Source organism: Panthera onca, chromosome B1 (assembly GCF_046562875.1).
Source record: "Panthera onca isolate mPanOnc1 chromosome B1, mPanOnc1 haplotype 2, whole genome shotgun sequence".
NCBI classification, from domain to species: Eukaryota; Metazoa; Chordata; class Mammalia; order Carnivora; family Felidae; genus Panthera; species Panthera onca.
In genome coordinates, this window is record NC_138342.1 from 184,198,257 (window position 1) to 184,219,831 (window position 21,575).

At 38.2% G+C, this 21,575-nt stretch overlaps 1 protein-coding gene across 3 annotated transcripts in view; it reads right to left on the bottom strand.

Annotated features, from left to right (window-relative positions):
- FGL1 (fibrinogen like 1) overlaps positions 1 to 21,575 on the bottom strand; it is a 53,474-nt gene that overhangs the window by 16,683 nt on the left and 15,216 nt on the right. Inside the window, exons 1-2 of one of the 3 annotated variants that reach the window (XM_060653069.3) lie at positions 12,092 to 12,227; positions 1,498 to 1,577 (exon numbers count right to left, since the gene is read on the bottom strand). In XM_060653069.3, the coding sequence (XP_060509052.1) occupies positions 1,498 to 1,569 (72 nt within the window). In that variant the 5' untranslated portion in view covers positions 1,570 to 1,577; positions 12,092 to 12,227. Of the gene's footprint in view, positions 1 to 1,497; positions 1,578 to 3,170; positions 3,302 to 12,091; positions 12,228 to 21,575 lie in introns of those variants that run through there. The other 2 variants (XM_060653068.3, XM_060653070.3) reach the window with 2 other exon arrangements.

Consider the following 21,575-nt stretch of genomic DNA (forward strand, 5'->3'; position numbering starts at 1 on the left):
AGTTAAGTCATTTATCTTCTTAGAGATAGGCAAAACCTATCTAAGGGCAAAAACCTCAAGAATATTGCCTGTGCATGAATTAATCAGCTCCTTTCTAAACTGGCATCTGAGAACGCTCCAAAGAGAAAGCAAATGTTGTGGGTGGCGGGGGGTGGTGGTGGTGGGGATTAATTGGGAAGGTGAGCTGCATAGGTGGGTCTCCTGGAAGAGGTACCGAGGCCAAGAAGCTGCAATAAAGACTCTTGGATACTCAAGGCTGGAAGAGTTACTAGAGGTATAGTGGGGAGAAAAGGACAAAAAACAATTTTTTTCCCATTTTCCACTCTTACCTTGACATCTCCATTTGCAACTTATGTCATGATCTCCTGAGAAGAGTGTAAATGTTTACTTTTGAGAAATTATGAATTTTCATGTGTAATTACCTTACACTACTACCTTTATACACGTTATTGCCTAAGACAGCCATCAGATATATTTCCCACTTTACAATTGCCTCTCGGTTCCTGACTTTATGTACTGCCTTATGCCCTTCCGTAATTAGGAGGACCCACCATGTTCCAGGCACTCTGCTAGCTGGTCAGAATAGCACAGCTGGACACTCTATTTGGGACAAAGAGGTACATTCCCTTCCTATGAAGGCCTATACTGGAAACACAGAGATTCAACCTCAAAACTGGAAGTCACACAGCAAGAGTATGGAGAATTGTTGGTACAGGTCTTCTCCCAGTTTCAAGTCTAAGTCACTGAATGTCTCCTAGCTATTGCTCTAGGACCATTTCTTATTTGTTTGTGGTACTCTCTCCTCAACACTCCTTGATTTAGCCACTCTGAAAGAATTATTTACTTAGCGCCCTGACTCCTACCAGTCTAAAAACTAAACAGCAAGAACACTGGATGGTATCTGGAATCCTGTGCTGCTTTCCGATAGGTGGAAATTGGCTGTGATATTGTTAAGTACAGTGCAGCATGCAATTTAAAAGTACAAGGCAAGTATCTTCGATCTTCATGAGCCTACATACATGGTCTTAGTGAGTTTATTTAACATTTACGAGTTTTCTCTCTCCCAGAATGTCGAGTAAATGAATGTTTCCTCCCTTTTACTTATGAGTGGAGGAAGGCATGAGTTCATTGTAATTACTGTCAGATAGTTTAGTTTATACTAACAGTGTTCAGTATTGGAAGGCTCAACTTTGGGAAAGCCACGGGTCAAATTTAATTACTATGGTTAGTTTTAAACTTCTAACATTAACTACCCAAGTAACCCCAGTAACTCCAAAAAGATTTTACTTGTTTATGGCAAATACTGGTTTTGACTTTAAGAAAAAATTTGAAAGCACTTGGTAAGTGCCTATTACGTGGCAGGTGCTTCCACAAACCCTTTTCATTTTCCCCCCCTTAGTTAATTTTTTTCAGTGACAAATTACTATAGGTTTTCTGCAAAATAAGAGAAATCCAGGTCAGAGCAGGCATTCTAGAAACATCAGTAAATGAGCTTACCCAGCAATTCCTGCCCATTACCAGAGCAGTGGTGACAAGCAGAAAACTGAACATCTTTGCCATTTTCTCCATCGAAACGACTGCAAGAACAAAAGAAATTTCATTATTTACTGTGAGTTTTTCATGAGACCAGAGTTGCATTCAGACCAGAGGCGATCCAGGATGCTGGTGCCACGCCGTCTCTAATCTAAGAGTCTTCAAGGAAATTCTCCTGGACTTCCCCATGCCTCCCTCACACAGAATGATGCTCTCTGTGACCTCAAATAGGATCGAACCTGTTCAACTTCAGGAACAGAGAAGGGGCGCCTGGATGGCTCCAATGGTTAAGCGTCTGACTTTGGCTCAGGTCATGATCTCACGGTTCATGGGTTTGAGCCCTGCATGGGGCTCTGTGCGGACAGCTCAGAGCCTGGAGCCTGCTTCAGATTCTGTGTTTCCCTCTCTCTCTGCCCATCCCCGACTCGTGCTCTATCTCTCAAAAATAAATAAATATTAGAAGAAAAAAAGAAAGAAATAGAGAAGGGACTCTGACTCTCTTTGAGGGTCCTAATGTTAATGAGCCTCTTGTGCAGAAAAGGCATAGGCTCTGTAAACATGAGGGCCTGGGTCCATATTTTGGCTGAGTCACTTCCTCATTGTGGGACCCCAGGCAACCTACTAAAATGCTCCTGATTTGTAAAATGGAAATCATAATTTCTATCAGACAAGACCGGGGCAACTTTGACATAATATTTTTAGATACCCTGGCATAGGATACGTGCCTAATGAACAGTCACTTATTTTGTATATGGAAGACTGCTTGTATGTATTCAGAGAAGAAAGGGAAAAAATACAACTTAAAGAGGTGATATACATTGTTTTAGTTGATGTCTTAATGTAGAGGCAAGCTATCAAGATAATAGACTTTCAGCTCTGTTTCAAGTTGTAGAGGAAAACTCACTTTACCACTTCTTGAGATTATTTTTATACATTTTTTAATGTTTATTTATATTTGAGAGATAGAGACAGAGTGTGAATGGGGGAGGGGCAGAGAGAGAGAGAGAGGGAGAGAGAGAGAGGGAGTCACAGAATCCGAAGCAGGCTCCAGGCTCTGAGCTGTCAGTGCAGAGTCGATGTGGGGCTCAATCTCACATACTGTGAGATCATCACCAGAGCCAAAAGCAAGAGTTGGATGGACACTTAGCCACCTGAGCCACTCAGGGGCCCCTAGAGTGTGAATTTTTAGACAGCATGAAATTTGTGCGTTACAGAGAGTAATAGTCTGCTAGACTGAATGTATAATTTTACTTCTGGCTGACATTTGCTCTAGTATGAATGTAGAAATGCGCTGTGTATTTTATAAGCATCTTCTTCAATTCTCATATAACTCCATACGGCAAGTACCATTATCTCCGTCATACAAATGAATGGCTCAGAGAGGTTAAGTCACTTCCCTAAGATCACACAGCCACTTTATGGAACATGCAGCAACTGAGCTGAGGGCTTTCCACCTTGACAGCCCAAGCCCTTAACCTGAACTCCACACAGCCTTCCTCGTTATCCACGTATGCCTGCGATACACAGGGAAGCAGGCTGCATGGACTAACGGGAGTCCCTCCCCCTTTGCCTTCTCCAGTTAACATCAGACTCTCTCCTGAACATGGCTGTGATTTATTTGTTCCTGAGTCACATACTTCTCCAAAGGAACGTTAGGTTAATCTGGAGGAGAGGGGGCAGCTGGCCTGAAGCAGAGGCAATCCAAGGGAATGGTAGTGTTTGCAAATGTTTATTCATTATCAGCTGTCTCTCTGCTCCATTCTGTGCTGCATACTGTGAAAGAATAAACACAGCAGCCTCAGTGAGGCAACGTTTCACGCAAGAAATGAAAATACCTATTAAAAGGGAAATTAAGGACAATATAAATTAAGCATACGTGAAACTGTATGTAATTCAATACAAAAAAAAACTCTGAACTTTCCCAGACTACCCCTCAAGACAAAATTAATTACTTCCCTCTCTGTGACCCCCCCCCCCCCACTATATTTACAGACCAAAATAGCATTTATCCACTCAGTAAACACTGTTTGCATGCCTGCTGTGTTCCAGGCACTGTGCCAAGTGATAGGATTATCATTTGGTCAGTTTTTCACATGTCTAGTTAGAAAAACTGCTTAGAATAAGATTTTTGAAGGCAAAAGCCCCACCTTGCTAATGGTTGTATACCCAGCATCTAACTTATTACTGAGATCCCTGTAAATTTGTAGTTGTCTCTGACAAAAATTTTCCCCAGGAAGGAAAAATCTTTCTTGGAGATGAAAATGTGCTTTCCTTGCTGTAAAACTAGTCTGTTTGCAGTGACAATACTTCCTCCTTCCTCCTCTATATTTATCCTGGTCAAGGGGAAAACAATGGGCTGAGTGTATTTTTGAAAGTAAATGTTAGGAAGAAGTTAGAGATTTTTGAGGCGCCTGTGTGGCTCAGTCATTTGAGCGTCCAACTCTTGGTTTCAGCTCAGTTGTGATCCCAGGGTCATGGAATGGAGCCCCCATGTTGGGCTCCATGCTCGGCATGGAACCCGCTTAGATCCTCTCTTTCTCTCTGTCTGCCGCTCTCCCCCACTTGTGCTCTTTCTCTCTAAAATAAAAGAAAATAAATTTAAAAAAAAAGGAGAGAGTTTTGGTTGGATTGAACACATGAATTTATATTTCCTTTCCCGCAAAACCCCGCTAGGAAAGGAGTAAAGAAAAATGGCAAAGACATGAATTGACAAGGTCGAAGAGAAAGGGGGCAGAGAAAACACCTGGCGTGCAATGTCATCATGTTTTAGGTTGTACAAAGCTTAAGGGGGAGCTGGCAGCACTGCTCAAACTGAGGAACAAGCAGCAGCAGTGGGGACCGTCACAAATAGCAAGCTAAGCAGCCCTGCCGCGCCCCACCCCGGTGCAGGGCTGAAGGCACCAGCCAGCTTGGAAGGCAGGGTGGAGGTGATGGCCTGGCATTCACATCCTCACCTAAACCCTGAACAGTGCATGAATACTGCTTCTCCCACCCCGCCAGACAACAGGACTTACTTTTTGTTGTTGTTGTTTTACTCTAAATCCAAGTGAGTTAACATATACTGCAATAATGATTTCCGGAATAGAATTTAGTGATTCATCACCTACATATAATACCCAGTGCTTAACACAAGTACCCTCCTTAATGCCTCTCACCCATTTAGCCCTTTCCCCCACTCAACACCCCACCAGCAACCCTTGGTTTGTTCTCTGTATTTTAAGAGTCTCTTATGGTTTGTCGCCCTGTTTTTATATTTTTGCTTCCCTTCCTCTATGTTCATCTGTTGTGTTTCGTATATTCCACATATGAGTGAAATCATATAATATTTACCTTTCTCTGACTGACTTATTTCACCTAGCGTGATGACAATCTAATTCCATCCAAGTTGCAAATAGCAAGATTTCATTCTTTTTCATCGTGGAGTAATACCCCATTGTATACATATACCATATCTCCTTTATCCATTCACCCATCGATGGATATTTGGGCTCTTTCCATACTTTGGTATTGTTGTTCGTGCTGCTATAAATATTGGGGGTGCATGTGCCCCTTTGAAACAGCACACTTGTATCCTTTGGATGAATACTAGTAGTGCAATTGCTGGGTCATAGGCTAGTTCTATTTTTAATTTTTTGAGGAACCTCCATACTGTTTTCCAGAACGGCTGCACCAATTTGCATTCCCACCAGCAATGCAAAAGGTTCCTCTTTCTCTGCATCCTCACCAACATCTGTTGTTGCCTGAGTTGTTCATGTTAGCCATTCTGACAGGTGTGAGGTGGTACCTCATGGTGGTTTTGATTTGTATTTCCCTGATGATGAGTGATGTGGAGCATCTTTTCATCTGTCAGCCATCTGGATGTCTTCTTTGGAAAAGTGTCTATTCATGTCTTCTGCCCATTTCTTCACTGGATTACTTGGTTTTGGGGTGTTGAGTTTGAGAAGTTCTTTATAGATTTTGGATACCAACCCCTTTTCTGTTATGTCATTTGAAAATATCTTCTCCCATTCCGTTGGTTGGCTTTTAGTTTTGCTGATTGTTTCCTTTGCAGTGCAGAAGCTTTTTATTTTGATGCGGTCCCAGTAGTTCATGTTTGCTTTTGTTTCCCTTGCCTTAGAAGTCATGTCTAGTAAAAAGTTGCTGTGGCCGAGGTCAAAAAGGTTGTTGCTTGCTTTCTCCTCTATGATTTTGATGGCTTCCTGCCTTATGTTTAGGTCTTTCATCCATTTTGAGTTGATTTTTGTGTATGGTGTAAGGAAATGGTCCAGGTTCATTATTCTGCATGGCACTGTCCAGTTTTCCCAACACCATCTGCTGAAGAGACTGTCTTTATTCCATTGGATATTCTTTCCTGCTTTGTCAAAGATAAGTTGGCCATATGTTTGTGGATCAATTTCTGGGTTGTGGGTTCTGTTCCTTTGATCTCTGTGGCTGTTCTTGTGCCAGTACCATACTGAGCAAGACTCACTGTTCACTGAAGTTGAACCAGAGAGGCTCCAGGTAACATGACCACAGGCACAGTGGAGGTCAGGGGAGAGTAGTTTGTTCCACAGGTTGAGGCACCTCTCCATACACCACCAGGATCCATCTGTCCTGGCAGCCAGGCAGCCCTCTCTCTACTCCTCCCACTACTTTCCAGCCCAGAGACCATGAGATTTCTCTCCAGAGGAATGAACAGGCTCACAGAAAAGATCATCAGAGGCTAATGTAGGGCGATTCTCCAACAAAAGAGCCTTGTCCTCGGCTCATCATTCTCCAAAGAAGCCCACGGGTTGTCAAGCCTCATTCATGTACCCAGGAAAGGTACAGACACAATATTTTGCTTATTTCTTTTAAAGTAGTTCTCTCTGAAGGGAGGCATATATTAAGTTTCTTTCTATATCTGTATTTACTTAACAGTCTAAAGAGTAGCACTTGAATACCAAATGTTCCATATGATAACACTGGGCAGAAATCCATACAATGGCAATTAATTTACCCTGAAGATGTATAACTTGCCTGTTTTAACTTAACCCTATCATCTAACATTGTAAACAAAGTAAACATTACAATGTTTACAATGAAGAAAGAAGTGCAGTGCTGAATAAATTACAAGGCTAAATGGCCAAAGAAGTCAGACAAAACCCAAGAACATCTGTGATATCACTACAGAAAAGCTCTAATAAGCATTTGTAGATGCATTTTTTTCAGTAGGTCATACTTTTATACATTAATAGAATATAATTTATAGCAATATTGTTGAGAAAAATTGATACATTACTCTGTTTGCCTAGTAACCATTTAATATTCAAGCATGTATTGGGTGCCTGCTTTATGCCAGGGGCTATGTACTCTAAGCTCTTATATTTAGCTTATATTAAATATATTGAATTACATCTAAAATATTAGCTTATATTAAAATACACAGAAAATTAAGTTTAATAATGACACTTAAAATTGTTCCCACTGTAAAGAAACACCCTCTGTCTGTTTCAGAAGTGAGAAGAGACTTGCCAAGAAAGAGAAGTATGAGCAAATTGAGACGATGAATAGGTTTGCTATCAATTAATATTTTCTAATTGATTAAAATCATCTTGGAATTACACTTTAAAAATTTTCTAGGTAACTTTTACAATTGCCATGAAAAACACGATCATTTTTTTTTTTTAAGAAGTCAACACCAACTACACTAAAACGCCTTAGTTACAATATAGTAGTGTCCTCAACTATGCATGCAGATACTGAGATATTTACATCGTAAGGAAAATTTTGGGTAGAAATGAATACCCTAACCAAGGGCAGGTGATGTTATAAACAAACACATTTTCATTCCCATCGAGGGGTAGTTTCATGTTTCTTTTGTCTAGGAGTTCCTGGGAGAATCTGTCATTACCATTGGTCCATCTGTCAAGAGTCTGTTTGTTAAAAAAAAAAAGTCTGTAGAAGAACAAATTCTTACTGCAATTATAACAATTAAAATTCTTTTCTTACTGTTTATTTATTTTTGAGAATGAGAGAGAGAGAGACAGAGTGCAAGCTGAGGAGGGGCAGGGAGAGAGGGAGACACAGAATCCGAAGCAGGCTCTAGGCTCTGAGCTGTTAGCACGGAGCCCAACGCAGGGCTCAAACTCACGGACCAGACCATGAAATCATGACCTGAGCCGAAGTTGGACACTTAGTGGACGGAGTCATCCAGCTGCCCCATAATAATTTGCTTTAGATGTATCGTATATGTTTAGGTATGAAGGTATTTCCAACTTTTGTTTTTAATTTAATTTTTTATTTTTTTAAATTTATATCCAAATTAGTTAGCATACAGTGCAACCATGATTTCAGGAGTAGATTCCTTAGTGCCCCTTACCCATTTAGCCCATCACCCCTCCCACAACCCCTCCAGTAACCCTCAGTTTGTTCTCCATATTTAGGAGTCTCTTCTGTTTTGTCCCCCTCCCTGTTTTATATTATTTTTGTTTCCCTTCCCTTATGTTCATGTGTTTTGTCTCTTAAAGTCCTCATATGAGTGAAGTCATATGATGTTTGTCTTTCTCTGACTGACTAATTTCACTTAGCATAATACCCTCCATCTCCATCCACATAGTTGCAAATGGCAAGATTTAATTCTTTTTGATTACCGAGTAATACTCCTGTATATATATATATATATATATATATATATATATATATATATATATATGAGATATACATCTTCTTTATCCATTCATCCATCGATGGACATTTGGGCTCTTTCCATACTTTGGCTATTGTTGATAGTACTGCTATAAACATGGGGGTGCATGTGTCCCTTCGAAATGGCACACCTGTATCCCATGGATAAATGCCTAGTAGTGCAATTGCTAGGTTGTAGGGTAGTTCTATTTTTAGTTTTTTGAGAAACCTCCATACTGTTTTCCAGAGTGGCTGCACCAGCTTGCATTCCCATCCGTCTTTCATATTAGGCATAGTAATCAAACACTGTTACAGTAAGATTTATTTTCTTAAAGATTTCCATGTCCATGGTATACTTTTGTTCATTTAAACATAATTATATGCAACTAAGTCCTAATAAAATATAACAATATCTAAAATATGTTTCTTGTTTTCCTCCATCAGAATGAAAGAAAAAAAAATGGGAGAAAACAAAGAGAAAGAATCTAATTACTTTCAATGACTCCTCTCCATAAATCATATTGGAAAACAGTATAGGTTGTCAATGTGTCTACTGTTGTCTGTAGTAAATTTCAATAATTATTTATAGTATTTCACTGGAAACAAGACTGATATTTCCTAAGAAAAGCTGAGATGGTGAGTGGTGTTCTCTAAAGATCATCAGGAAGGAAAAGCTCTCTATAAAAGACTTGAGCTTGTCTTTGTTTATAAAATATATGTAGTATTTCCCTACTTTAATCAGAAACACTTCAAGGCCATTGTTTTCTGCTACATTGCCCAACTTCTACCTATCTTTTTGCAAAATAGAAAAGGCAATTATATTTAGACTTCAATACTATTATTTATTCTCTCAGTTAACATATTGTTTAGCACTATGTAAAACTGTGATAAAACTGTGATTTTAAAATTCTAGTATTAAGAAAAAAATTAAAAGTTCACACTGTAAAAAACAGATATAATTGAAAGTAGGCATATGGACAGTTATTTGTACAACAATGTTTATAACAGCATTATTCACAACAGCCAAAAGATGGTGTGAACAATCCAAATGTCCATCCACAGATGAATGGGTAATCAGAATGAGATAATATACACAGTATTAACCTTGAGCACCTTATGACAAGTGAAATAAGCCGCACACAAAAGGACAAATGTTGTATGGTTCCCTCGTGGGAAGTACCTAGAATGGTCAGATTCATAGAGATGTGTTATGTGTATTAATTTGAAATATATGAAATTGCCATTGTTGTAGGTCAAAAATATTCAAACGCATACCATTTTTGTTATAGTTCAACCTAATGTATTAAGAAAGGAACAGCTAGACACTAAGGAAATTGAAATTATATATTCAGATATAATGAAATATTATACATATGTTTATAGCCTGTCCCCTCCCCCTCCCAACTGCTATCTACAATGTAAGTGCCATGAAATGGAGAACTTGATCTTGTTTGTTTCTGCTATATCCCAGTGCTGGGTAGATAGGTACTGAATTAGTTTCGTAGGGCTGCTGGGGCAAATTATCATATAGCCGGTGGCTTAAAGCAACAGAAGTTTATTCTGTCACATTTCTGGAGGGTACAGGTGTAAAATTCAAATGTCAATATGGCCATGCTTCCTCTGAAAGTCTTGAGGAAAGAGTGCTTCCTTGCCTCTTCTAGCTTCTGGTGGTTGCCAGAAATCCTTGGCATTCCTTGACTTGTAGTAGCAACACTCACCTCTGCTTCCACTTTCACATGGCTGTCTTCCCTCTGTGTGTCCCTGTATCTAAATTTCCCTCTCCACATAAGGACACCAGCCCATTGGATTAGGGCTCATCCTAATCCATTATGACCTTGTCCTAACTTTTTTCATCTACAAAGACCCTATTACCTTCACAGGTAATGGGAGTTAGGACTGAACGTATCCCTTGGTGGGACACAATTCAACTCGGTTCAGGTATTCAACAAAATATTTGTTGAATCAATAGAAGGAAAGTTATGAACTGAAGTTAGAATTTTAGAACTTCCCAGCGTCTGTTATTGTAATCTTACAGTTTCTTATTAGACACCGAATTCTTTTTGTTTGTTGAATTTGTTAGCCGTCCCTATCAGATTCCCTCTGCTGTCTCCTGTCTTTTAGTGGTGATTAGGAAAGTTTCATAATGTTCTTTGGCTTTTGTAAAGTTTGTTTGATTTGCAAATATGACATTGGGGTGTGTGCTAGCTTATATTGTTTTAAAAAGAGATATTTGAATTTATAAAATCCCAAGAAAAAATAAATAACTGAAAACTTAAAGCTTGATGTATTTAAAATATGATTATCTTAATAAGCTAAAGCTACTATCATACCTATCTCATAAAAAGTTATTAGTTTGACTCATATTTTTCAATTGGTAATAAATATCAGGCAGAATTACAACAGCTATGCTGCTATTTTCTTTAAAACCTCATTTGTACCTTTACGGTTATTTATCACTTAATTTTTAAACTTGTCATAAAGTTCAAGTTTTAAAAAGTAAACAAGTACCCTTCCACATGATGGAAATTTCTGTAATCATTTGCAGAGTCATAAATATGTAAAGGTTTTTTTTTTTTTTTTTTTTTTTTTGAGAAAGAGAGAGAGAGAGAGAAAGAGAGGGCACACACACGTGCAAGCAGGGGAGAGGCCAAGGGAGAGAGAGAGAAAATCCCAAGCAGGCTCCACGCCCAGTGCAGAGCCCAATGCAGGGCTCGATCCCACGAACTGGGATCATGACCTGAACCAAAATCAAGAGTCAAATGCTGAACTGACTGGTGCCCCAAACATATTTTTTAAAGTCGTTATATTAATTTGATCATATTTAGAATAATTCAATATGCCAAGTCATATAAAATTCCTCAGTACCCTCGCTGTAATAGTAAACATATTCCACAATGTTGAAGAAATGCTTAGGTATTAGGTATTTCAAATGCTTTGGAGGTCTGGTCTCTATAATTCATAGAGTAAACCATTATTATTTTACAAATCTGGCTTAAGATAAAGTTGTATCAGATTATTTAATTCCTCACTGTACATTTGTATTTCTTTTATGTGTTTGCTTTGGGCTATTTCAAAACTTTCAAGTTTTATAAAACTAAAATAGTTATCAAATGGCTCTTCTTTGACATACTGTGTTATTTGATATAAATTATTCTAAATCTCTAAAGCCCAATTTCTTCCCCACTAAAAATTTTTTTAAGTTAGTTGACAGTGGATTAAATTTAAAGGCAAAAATGTTAAGTTTGGAACTGAAAAGTTATACAGCTGGTACATAACTTTTATAAACAAAATTATGAAACAAAAGTGCATATTAATGTATTTTTTTTAAATGAAAGGATACAAGATAAAAGAAATAAAAAGAAGAAAGAGCTATTGAAGGAAGCATGGTTAGTAAGTTAGCATTCACAAATGGACTGCACCCTTAATGGAAGACAGTTACTTAAAAATTCAGCCATAAACACAGACTTAGAGACTCCTTTAGGCTATTTTTTTTTCCTTTTTCTGAAAATGGAACATAACAATATCTTTGTTATTTATCTTAAGAATTACTCTCAGTAAAAACCTTAGAAAGCTAAATAAGTTAGATTCCCAAAAGGTAGAAATAAAAGCATTTCTGAAGATTTTACTTCTGAAATGGAAATTGTAACATAACCTATTTTCTTTTCCATCTTGCATATTAAAAACTGCAAATTCTATTATTTACATCAAAGTCCCATCCAATTCATTCAAAATGTGCTGGGAATGGAAAGGAGATATAATCCTAAATTTATTTTCCAAGTTGCAAAGGTAGGCTTCTCTCTAGTTAACCTGGCCTAAGAGCCCACCGTTGTTTCTTGAGTTATGCTTAATATCATACCTATGAAGTCAATTAGCATTATTACAATTATGTCAAAAATACAGAGATGTTAAATACCTTGCCTGAAGTCAAAAATGAGTCAGAGACACAGCTCAGGCTAGATCCAGCCACTCTGCCTCCCAGGATCCTCTAACTGCATTCAGATTTTGTAATTGCTTCTCTGTTATTTGATTAGAAATAGGGACAATGTTGATTCTGGCTTTACTCTGGGAACAAATATATGAGGAAATCAGTTTAACTGGAAGGAAAGCTAAAAAAGTAGATTCAATGACAAATTGCAGTATTCTGATCTTTTCCTTTTTTTCTCCTATTAGTAAGAATTTTTATGAAAGAGCTAATAATAGATCGTTAGGAAAATACATCTCTGGTTTTTTTTTTTTTTTTCCAGCTCTTATTTTTGTGCTCATGCACAGAATTTTTGTACTTGAACTTTGATAATGCTCAGCTGTAGATGAAGGAAAACCAAACTTCAGTTGAAGCTTTGCTTTATAGTACTAATGATAAAAAAGTTTTACCTATAAAGGTATGGATTAAAATGTCATTTCAACTACAATATGGAGAGAAGCCCAATTTCTCTTAGTTATAAAAAATGTGGCAAGCTAATAATTGCCAAGATGAAATAGTCAGTCTAGTTAACCTTTAAGAAAAGCAAAATTCTTGGGGTGCCTGGGTGGCTCAGTCAGTTAAGTGTCTGACTTCAGCTCAGGTCATGATCTCAAAGTTTGTGGGTTTGAGCCCCACATTGGGCTCTGTGCTGACAGCTCAGAGCCTGAAGCCTGCTTTGGATTCTGTCTCCCTCTCTCTGCCCCTCCTCCACTAGTACTGTGTGTGTCTCTCTCTCTCAAAAATAAATAAACATTAAAAAAAATTTCCTTAATTAGAAAAAAAAAATTCCCTGAGGTGCAAAATTGTGAAATTTATCTGGAAACATCAGTTAAAATCTGAACAAGTTGTTCCTGTTGTTTTAAACTCTAGAGGAGTTTTGAACGTGTAGCAGGCAACTTGTGAGCTCCCCTGGTTGAGTAATGGTTTCAGACTGGAAATCCAGGTTCATCATTTCTTTCTTCATTCTGATGTAACTCAAGCTGTTGTTTGCTATTTGTTCTGTGATCCCTATTTATTAACTCAGATTCCAGTAAAATGCGGAAGTTGTGTTTTCTTTCTGTTCTTGGTTGTTTGCTACTGTCAAGTTTTACCAACGTTTAACCTGTCCTTTGAACATTTTCCTGTCATTCACTCAGAAATTTTAAGCTTATCTAGAAAAAGCTAATCCTGATGACTCACTGGAAAGAAAACCAGTTAGGTTGAAGTTGAGGGGGAAGCAGGATACATGATCCCCAAATATGCCACTTTGGCATGGGGCTTATTTCGAGCTGAAGACAGTCAAGCCCAGCAGACTCTAGAAGAGCTGTTTGCCTTCCCTTTTACTGCTTAAAAGAATTTAAATAGAGAATCTGTACCAGGAAGGAGTTACTACCAAAGATAACCTTTTATCAGAAAGACATTGGCAAACATCTGTTTACCAAACATTTGCTCTACTCATCTTCCTGTGACTTTTTCTTCTTCCCTTGTAAAGCCCCAAACCTCTACCAGAGTCTCCTTAGCTCATCCTGGCATATGAGTTTCAACTGTCTGACTGCCTTTTGAGTCTCTGTCTTTGGGACTTTCATAAGCACAAAATTTGTTCCTGTCCTATTAATCTGTCTTATGTTAATTATTAGACTAGTCAAAGAACATGGAGGGGAAGAAGGGAAAAGTTTTCCCTCCTGATGAAGTGATGTATGCCCACAGAAGTGGAAGTTATACATTCATAATTGTAGAGAATTCAAATTGCTGACATTAAATGTTAAAAGCAAAAGTATGGGGATTATTTGGCTGATTTGATAATTACCTCAATGGTAAAAGAAGTATTTTGAAATGCAAACCTATTTTTTCCTTCTTGTATTCCTTTTGCCTTCTCCCCAGCCAGGCATTTAATTAACCTTGTGCTCCCTTCTTCAGAAGCAGGAATAACCATGACAATGAGTCTCACTTATGTGCCAGACATGGTAAATATATCATAACTCATTCAGCCACAACAGTCCTATGAGCAGACATTGTTACTATCTCCATTTGACAAATGAAGAAACCGAGGCACAAAGGCTTAAGTAATTTGCCCAAGGTAACATAGGTAGCACAAGGTAGAGCCAGGATTCAAAGTCAGTCGCGCTGAGAATCTGTGCTCTTCACCATTAAAGACGGATACTGCTGTCTTCTGAAGACTTAGCCAGATTCATTGCCTCGGGAAAAACCTGGAAAAAGCTAATTAGATACTAAGGACAGAATCTGGGGATAACGTTGTGTGAAAGCATGCCAGACACTGAGTTTGCTAGGGGCAACATTATTCCTTTCATACACAGATGCATTGCTAGAACATGCAGGAAGAAATGTCAATAGGAAAGGTCAAATCGGTGACCTTGCACAACTGTACCAAAGCTATAAAATGAGAATGAGACCCGAGATCGTTGGCTGATAGAAGTGTGAGAAAATGATTTAAGAGGAGTGGGTTACATTCAGCATTGGAGGAGACAGACCAGAAACAGAAGTATTGGGATGCACACTTTAAGGCACAATCCTTAACGCAGCTTCACTGAAAGATAGTGAGGTTATTAAGGCTTACATCGTAAATGAGCTTATCTAGAAGTTGGATTTTATGCATTTACCCTAAGTGTGATTAGCTTCTTGGCAACTAACTTATGCTCAGCAGTTTCTCAAGAGATATATAAAACAGAAAAGCTAATACATTAATTTAGAAAAAGAGACTTGCTTAGTAAGATCATGTATTCAGTTATTTGCACGGAAAATTCCTCATGGGTGGGCAGAATCACTCTGGAGAGCAAGTCAAAAGCATTTTGGATACACAAAGAACATGAATAAAGGGCACTGGATAGGCTTTTTTGTTTTTCAAAGTAAAGTAATTAGATAGACTTTTCTTCTGTGGCCTGAGAATATTTCCACTGGACAACAGGTATAGTTGTACCAAGATCAGGTCGCTCTGGCTCCTGGACAGAATTGGATGAGCACCGACAAGTTCTCTCCTCCTTTCGGAAGATCTTATTCAGAGAACTCTCAATTCATACACCAGTTATAGCATGATTGTCACCCATCCCCTCTGGACCCTGGATTGTGTCTGCTGGATTGGACACGTGCCCATTATCTGATATCTGACCCAGTCCCAGTGGGAAGGTTTAATTCCAGCTCTCCCCATCTCCAGGCAGCTCAAGCCTCTAGCAGCAAACATGTCTGTTCTCAGCCCCATTATGAACTAGACTCAGACAACTGATCTTACATTCCTTAGCATATGCAACCAGCCTATATTTCTGATGGTTATATTTTCCAACCTTAACTCCCAATTCAGGGACATGCACCCTTTATGAGACTTTTAAAATCCTGAGTACAATGATCACATTTTGAACTCAAAATGTGCCTTTTACTGAAATATTTAGAAATGGAGCATATTGTATCAAGCAAAGAGGTCATCAAGAACTATCTTCATTCAGGCAACTAACACAGCCTTCTCAGGGGGAGGTAATGAAACTCTTTCCTAAAATGTTGGTTTGGATATTATCTTAGGCAGAGTTCTCAAAGAAGGCAAAACTTGTTCTCACATAGCATAGGTCTGAGAAATTTCTATACAAAAGCATATTATTATGTTTTAATTATTTTTAAATGTTTTCTTTATTTTTGAGATAGAGTGCGAGCAGGGGAGGGGCAGAGAGAGAGGGTGACACAGAATCCGAAGCAGGCTCCAGGCTCTGAGCTGATGGTTCAGATAGCTGAGAGGGGCTCAAAACCATGAACCGTGAGATCATAACCTGAGCCGAAGGTGGAAGCTTAACTGACCAAACCACCCAGGTGCCTCCAAAAGCATTTTAAAATTAGTAAAACTAAACCAATATTATAGAGAATCACCTTATTTCTATTGTCTACGTAACTAGTTAAAACTTAAATTAATAGATGCTAAGTAAATAGCTCCTGAATTAATTAATCCATGCCATGACATATGAATGATATAGTCAGTGAGTGAAAACAATTTACTGAAAATTGCAAGAACTGCATTGATATTCAGGCTCTGTCGTGGCTCTCTGAACCTCAACTTTCTCATCTGCAAAATAAAGCTATTAGATCAGCTAGTCCCCCAAATCCACTCCCACTTTGAAATTCTTCTCTTTCGATCATTTGTTATTATCTACAAGGATCCTCCCTAGAGCATAATGAGGATTAAAGTTTTATATCAAAGTTAAGAGAGTTCACAGATAACTAGGCAACATGGATAAATGTATGTAATGAATGAGTCAACTAGGTTGTGTAAATGTATGCAATGGATGAGTCAACTTGGATATAGAGTCCTGTGAAATGAGGAACCCCTTCACAGCTCCTCTGCTGCTCTAGGCAGGCAAGGACAAAGCTGTTGTAATTATCTCATTGGAAAACCCATATTATTATTTTATTTAGTAAAACTCTTTGCTTTAGATGTTTTAAATTGACACATAACATTATATAAGGGAAAACCCATATTATTATGTAAAAAAAAAAAAAAATTGTTGCTCTGTTCCTGGCCAATGGCTAATGTTCTAGGACCATGGTGGTGTCTTGAAATGCTGCTGTTGCCACCAGGGAGATTTCAAAATGGATGCAGTGGTTGTGGGGAAAAACTACTTTCTCTTTCCCTAATCTAACCTAGACTCGGACATAAGCCCCTTTCTGAAACCCCAACACAAGCTTTTCATAGGCTGTGATGTTTGCAAAACCGTTCTGAAGCTTGGGGATAATGGAAGGAAATTACAAGGCAGAGAAGGAAAATGTAAACAGGTATATTAACTATGAGTATTCTCTTCTCCAGAGATACCCCATGAGTCTTCTCTCATTTTATCCATGGACCCAAACTGCTGCCATGTTGATGGGGCTATATACCTTCCCATGTGCAGAAGTATCCTTGACTATGTCCTACCCCTAACTCTTCTCTTGCTTCATAGGAAGGGGAAAAATTATATCTTCCCAGCCAATCAAGTCATAAGCATTAGTGATACAGCTATAATCACAGTGAAGAAAACCATTTGTAGGATTATGTAGAGAAATTTTGCTTTTTACATCAACAGTTTCCCTTTCAGAATATAATATGGGCTATACTTTGTATAATAAAAGCTCATTAAAGTGTCACCCACCAAGAAAAAGAAAAGTTTCTCCCAAAGATATATATGGACCTGCCCCTAGCTAACAAAACATTGTTACCAAAACCTTATTAAATATGGTGGATTGACCACACACTTTTATCTGTGTTCTTTCCCCAAACCCTTTCAAAAATGACAGCAAAAAGATAAAAAGGCATAAACCTACAATGGCAATGTAAACAGAAATGATACAACTTATCGGAAGAGGTTTTAAAGGAACCACAAAATTCAAGGGTAACTGTAAAAAACTGAAAATGGGTCAGGGGAGGGATTGGTGAAATAATATAAAAGGTGTATTTGGACCCAGTAGCCCTTACCCATCCCATGTAGCTCTTTATTTACTTACCATCTGCCACTTGCCCATCTTTTATGCCTATAAAAATCTGATTTGGAAAGTTTCCTTTGGGGATATCAGGAACATTGAAAGGCAGGAGCCATAAATAGAGATATTAAATGAAAACATGCATAGAACGAGTGTGCCCAACCACCTTTTCCAAACCATATTGCTGTCAGACCACCTTATATTTCTTGGAAGGAGACAAGAATTCTTCTTGAGAGAAATGGAATTGCCCCATAGAAAAAAATTTAATAATACTAAAATATAGTAGTTCCTTCTAAAGATATGCTAGCTCACCACTAGATTATATATTAAAGCTCAATCGTCCACAAACTCTACCCACAAACATAAAGCTAGCTTTTAGTAAACTTTTTTGGTGCTTCACATAGAGACAACCAAGGATCACCAGACATTTGAAGAATTAATTTCTGCAATATGAAAAACAGACATTAAGATCAATGGTGGGGGAAGAAGGAACCAAGGAACACCGAATATTGAGGGTCCACTATGTGCCAGGCAGTGTTCTAGATGCTGGGGAAACTGCAATGAACAAAACTGACAAGTCTTTGCCCTTATAGAGCTTAAATTCTAGCCAAGATGGGGAAGTAAACATTTAACAAAATAAATAGATTATACAATATGTTAGAAAGTGGTGTCTATCATATTCTATGAAGAAAAATGAGTCAAGGGAGAGGGCTAATGAGTGGATGGGGAAAAAAGATGAAAATTTAAATAGAGTGGGTCAGAGAAGGCTCCACTGAGATGGCATTTGAGCAAAGTCTTAAAAGTAAGGCATGGGGATACCTGGGGGCAGGGGGAGGGAGAAAGGAGTCCAGGCAGAGACCAGCTAGTGCAAAGGGTATGAGGGGGACTGAGCAATAGCGGTATTACTGCTATAAGAGGAAGTGGGGTAGGGGCGCCGGGGTGGCTCAGTTGTTTGAGCGGACACCTTCAGCTCAGGTCATGAGCTCTTGGTTCATGAGTTTGAGCCTCGCATCAGGTTCTGTGCTATAACAGCTCAGAGCCTGGGGCCTGCTTCGGATTCTGTATCTTCCTCTCTCGCTGCCCTCTCTCTCTCTGTCTTTCTGTCTCAAAAATAAATACGCATTAACAAAAAATTAAAAATAAATAAATAAGTGAACATTAAAAAAAAGAGGAAGTAGGGTAAACAAAAAGTTTTATTTTGTTAAGGTGGGGAATGTTTGCATGACAACCCCCCAAACTATATTTAGTATTATCTGAGAAGTAAGGAACAATAAGAAAATGCTGTTTTTTTAAAGGAAAAAATTAGCCCAGAGCAGAAAGAATAGCAAAGAAATTAAATAGTTAGAATTAAAAACCAAAACCAAAAACTTAACTAATGGATTAGAATATATATTCAAGGAAACCTTCCAGAAAGTGGAATAAAAAGACAATGGTATGAAAAGTAGGAAAAGATAAGAAAATCAGGTTTTATTTTGGGAGTCAAGCATGCGTCAAATAGAACTTTCAAAAAGTACACAGCAAAAAATGGGCAGCAAATTATCAAGGAAACAATAAAAAAATAATTCCCAACAATGAAAGAGATGAAGTTGAAAGAGACTATTCAGTGCCCAGCACAATGAATTAAAAAAAAAAAAAAAAAAAGTCTAAAAACACCCACCCACTCCTCGGGCTTATCATGATGGAATTTTGAACAGTGATAGTGAAAAGTTGCAAGCTCCCAGAAGGAATGAAATCACCTAAAAAGAAGCAAGACTCAGTGGGTGCCTGGGTGGCTCAGTCGGTTAAGTGTCTGACTTCAGCTCAGGTCATGATCTCGTGGTTTGTGAGTTTGAGCCCCACAATGTGCTCTGTGCTGACAGCTCAGAGCCTGGAGCCTGCTTCGGATTCTGTGTCTCCCTCTCTCTCTCTGCCCCTCCCCTGCTCACACTCTGTTTCTCTCTCTCAAAAATAAATAAACATTAAAAAAAAAAGAAAAAGAAAGAACTGAAACTCAGATTACTGTCATGCTTCTCCACAGAAAGAATGCCTTAAAACTCCGAGGGAATTTATATTTTCCAAATCAGGACTCTACGCAGCCAAGTTAGCAATGAAGTGTGATGATAGAAGAAAGACAATTCAGACAAGCAAAAACTAAAAAAGAAATTACCTTTACGTGGTCTTTCTGAGAAAGACTCTGACAACATGAGCTAGAAAGATAAGTGCAAATGTCAATCAAGAGCAAGACAAAGAAAAGCAACCAAGAAAAAGTGGGGGCGTTGTAATGTGTCAGCTTGGCTAGGCTAAACTACATTTCCCAGAATTCCCTTTCCCTTGTTTCCCAAGGGTCAACCACACTTGAGATTCTTATGGTAGATTTGGAGGTCAGGAACAAGGCAGCCATCTTTGTGGCTTTCATGTGCTGTTGTCTATCTGTTGGCTCATCCTGTTGGCCTAAGATTTTGGTCAGGCCTACAGCTGCTCTGCCTTGCCCTGGATCATGGATTCAGCTCATGATAAAGGGTTCAGGCCCACATCACCAAGGTCAGAGGTAACAAGAACTGATACAGATTTCAGTCCACCCTCCTGCTTCCCTTACAGCCAGCCATCTAGCCTTCTCACTGATTTGCCCTGCATACTTTGAGCTGCAGCATCATATGTGAAGAAAAGGGACTGTTTAAAGACTGCTTCACCAGTCCCCACAATTGCATAAAGTCATCCCTTATATGTCCTAGAGGCTCTGCTTTTCTGACTGATACAGGATCCCAAACAGGAAAAACAAATCTCTGAGAAGGAATTTTCCAAATGCAGTTTTTCCTAGAGTACTCAATCTCAGAATCCTGTTTTATTTTTTGCTCAGATCTGGACTGCTCACTCCCTACACCTGCTACATGAATCATGTGAAAAGTAGTATTGGTGGAAATTGGATAGGTGTAGCTTCAGATGGCACAGTATCCTCCCCTGCATACCAGTTGAAATGAAATGCTTATTTGCTATTCTTCTTTTCAGAGGATCTTTGTCTACCTGAAATTTTTTCCCTCTGGTATCTAACCAAGTTTAAATTGGTTCCCTAACAGAGCAAAGTGCAGAAGATGTTTTCTTCTTCAATTTTTTTTCCCTGCAAAGAATGGAAAGACTTCGGGTTAAGGAATGTTTTGCTTTCGATGTGTATGAAAGAACTTCAGAATTGCTTATATTTTATGCCTCTGAAGAATTACATTTTTCTTATTAAAGAATTTTCCCACAAGATCACATGCCATTAAAAAAACTTGCACCCAAATAAATGTTTAATTCTAATAGAAAACAGGTTTTTTACACTTAACACATGAAGAAATTCAGCTATTGTGTAAAAATACGTAGGGGAAGAAAGAAATCGTAAGTTCATGTTAAGTAAAATCACATTTTAAAGTATGCCTTTGCACATAAAAGAGATGGGCAGTAATGCAAGATCTTCCCTCATTCTCCTCCACAGTATGACTTCTCTGTTTTCTTTGATAAGTTTGCTATAAATCTCTTTATTCATACATGTAAATCCACTCTCCATGTGTGCTTTCTCCCCTCCAGGTTTTAGGTTCTTTAAATATAACCTCCTATTAAAACATTATCCAACTAATTGGAAAACACATGATGATTCATACTTTTATGACCACATTCTAAAGTAGAATTCCCAGGGTTGTTAACTATTCCGGCAAAATTTCTGAATACTAGCAGAGAATTTAAAAATATACATTTGACAAAAATGTATTTGTATGCTTGAATTTAAAATTTGTCCTTATTTTTTATTCATCCTTTATTATTTTTTATTTCTTAGAAAAAATAAGACCACTTAAATACAAGGAGCTGAGATACAGCTCCTTGCTTTGATTTCAAAATAACTGTACATTTGCTGAGGAAAAAGAAAATTTCATTGTGCACAATTACACACACACTCCGATTCATTTTTTGGTTAGCTCACACATGACATTACAGTGAACTTATTCTTTGGCATGTATGTTTGAGACCAGAAATTGGCATATTAAACTTGAAAAATTTT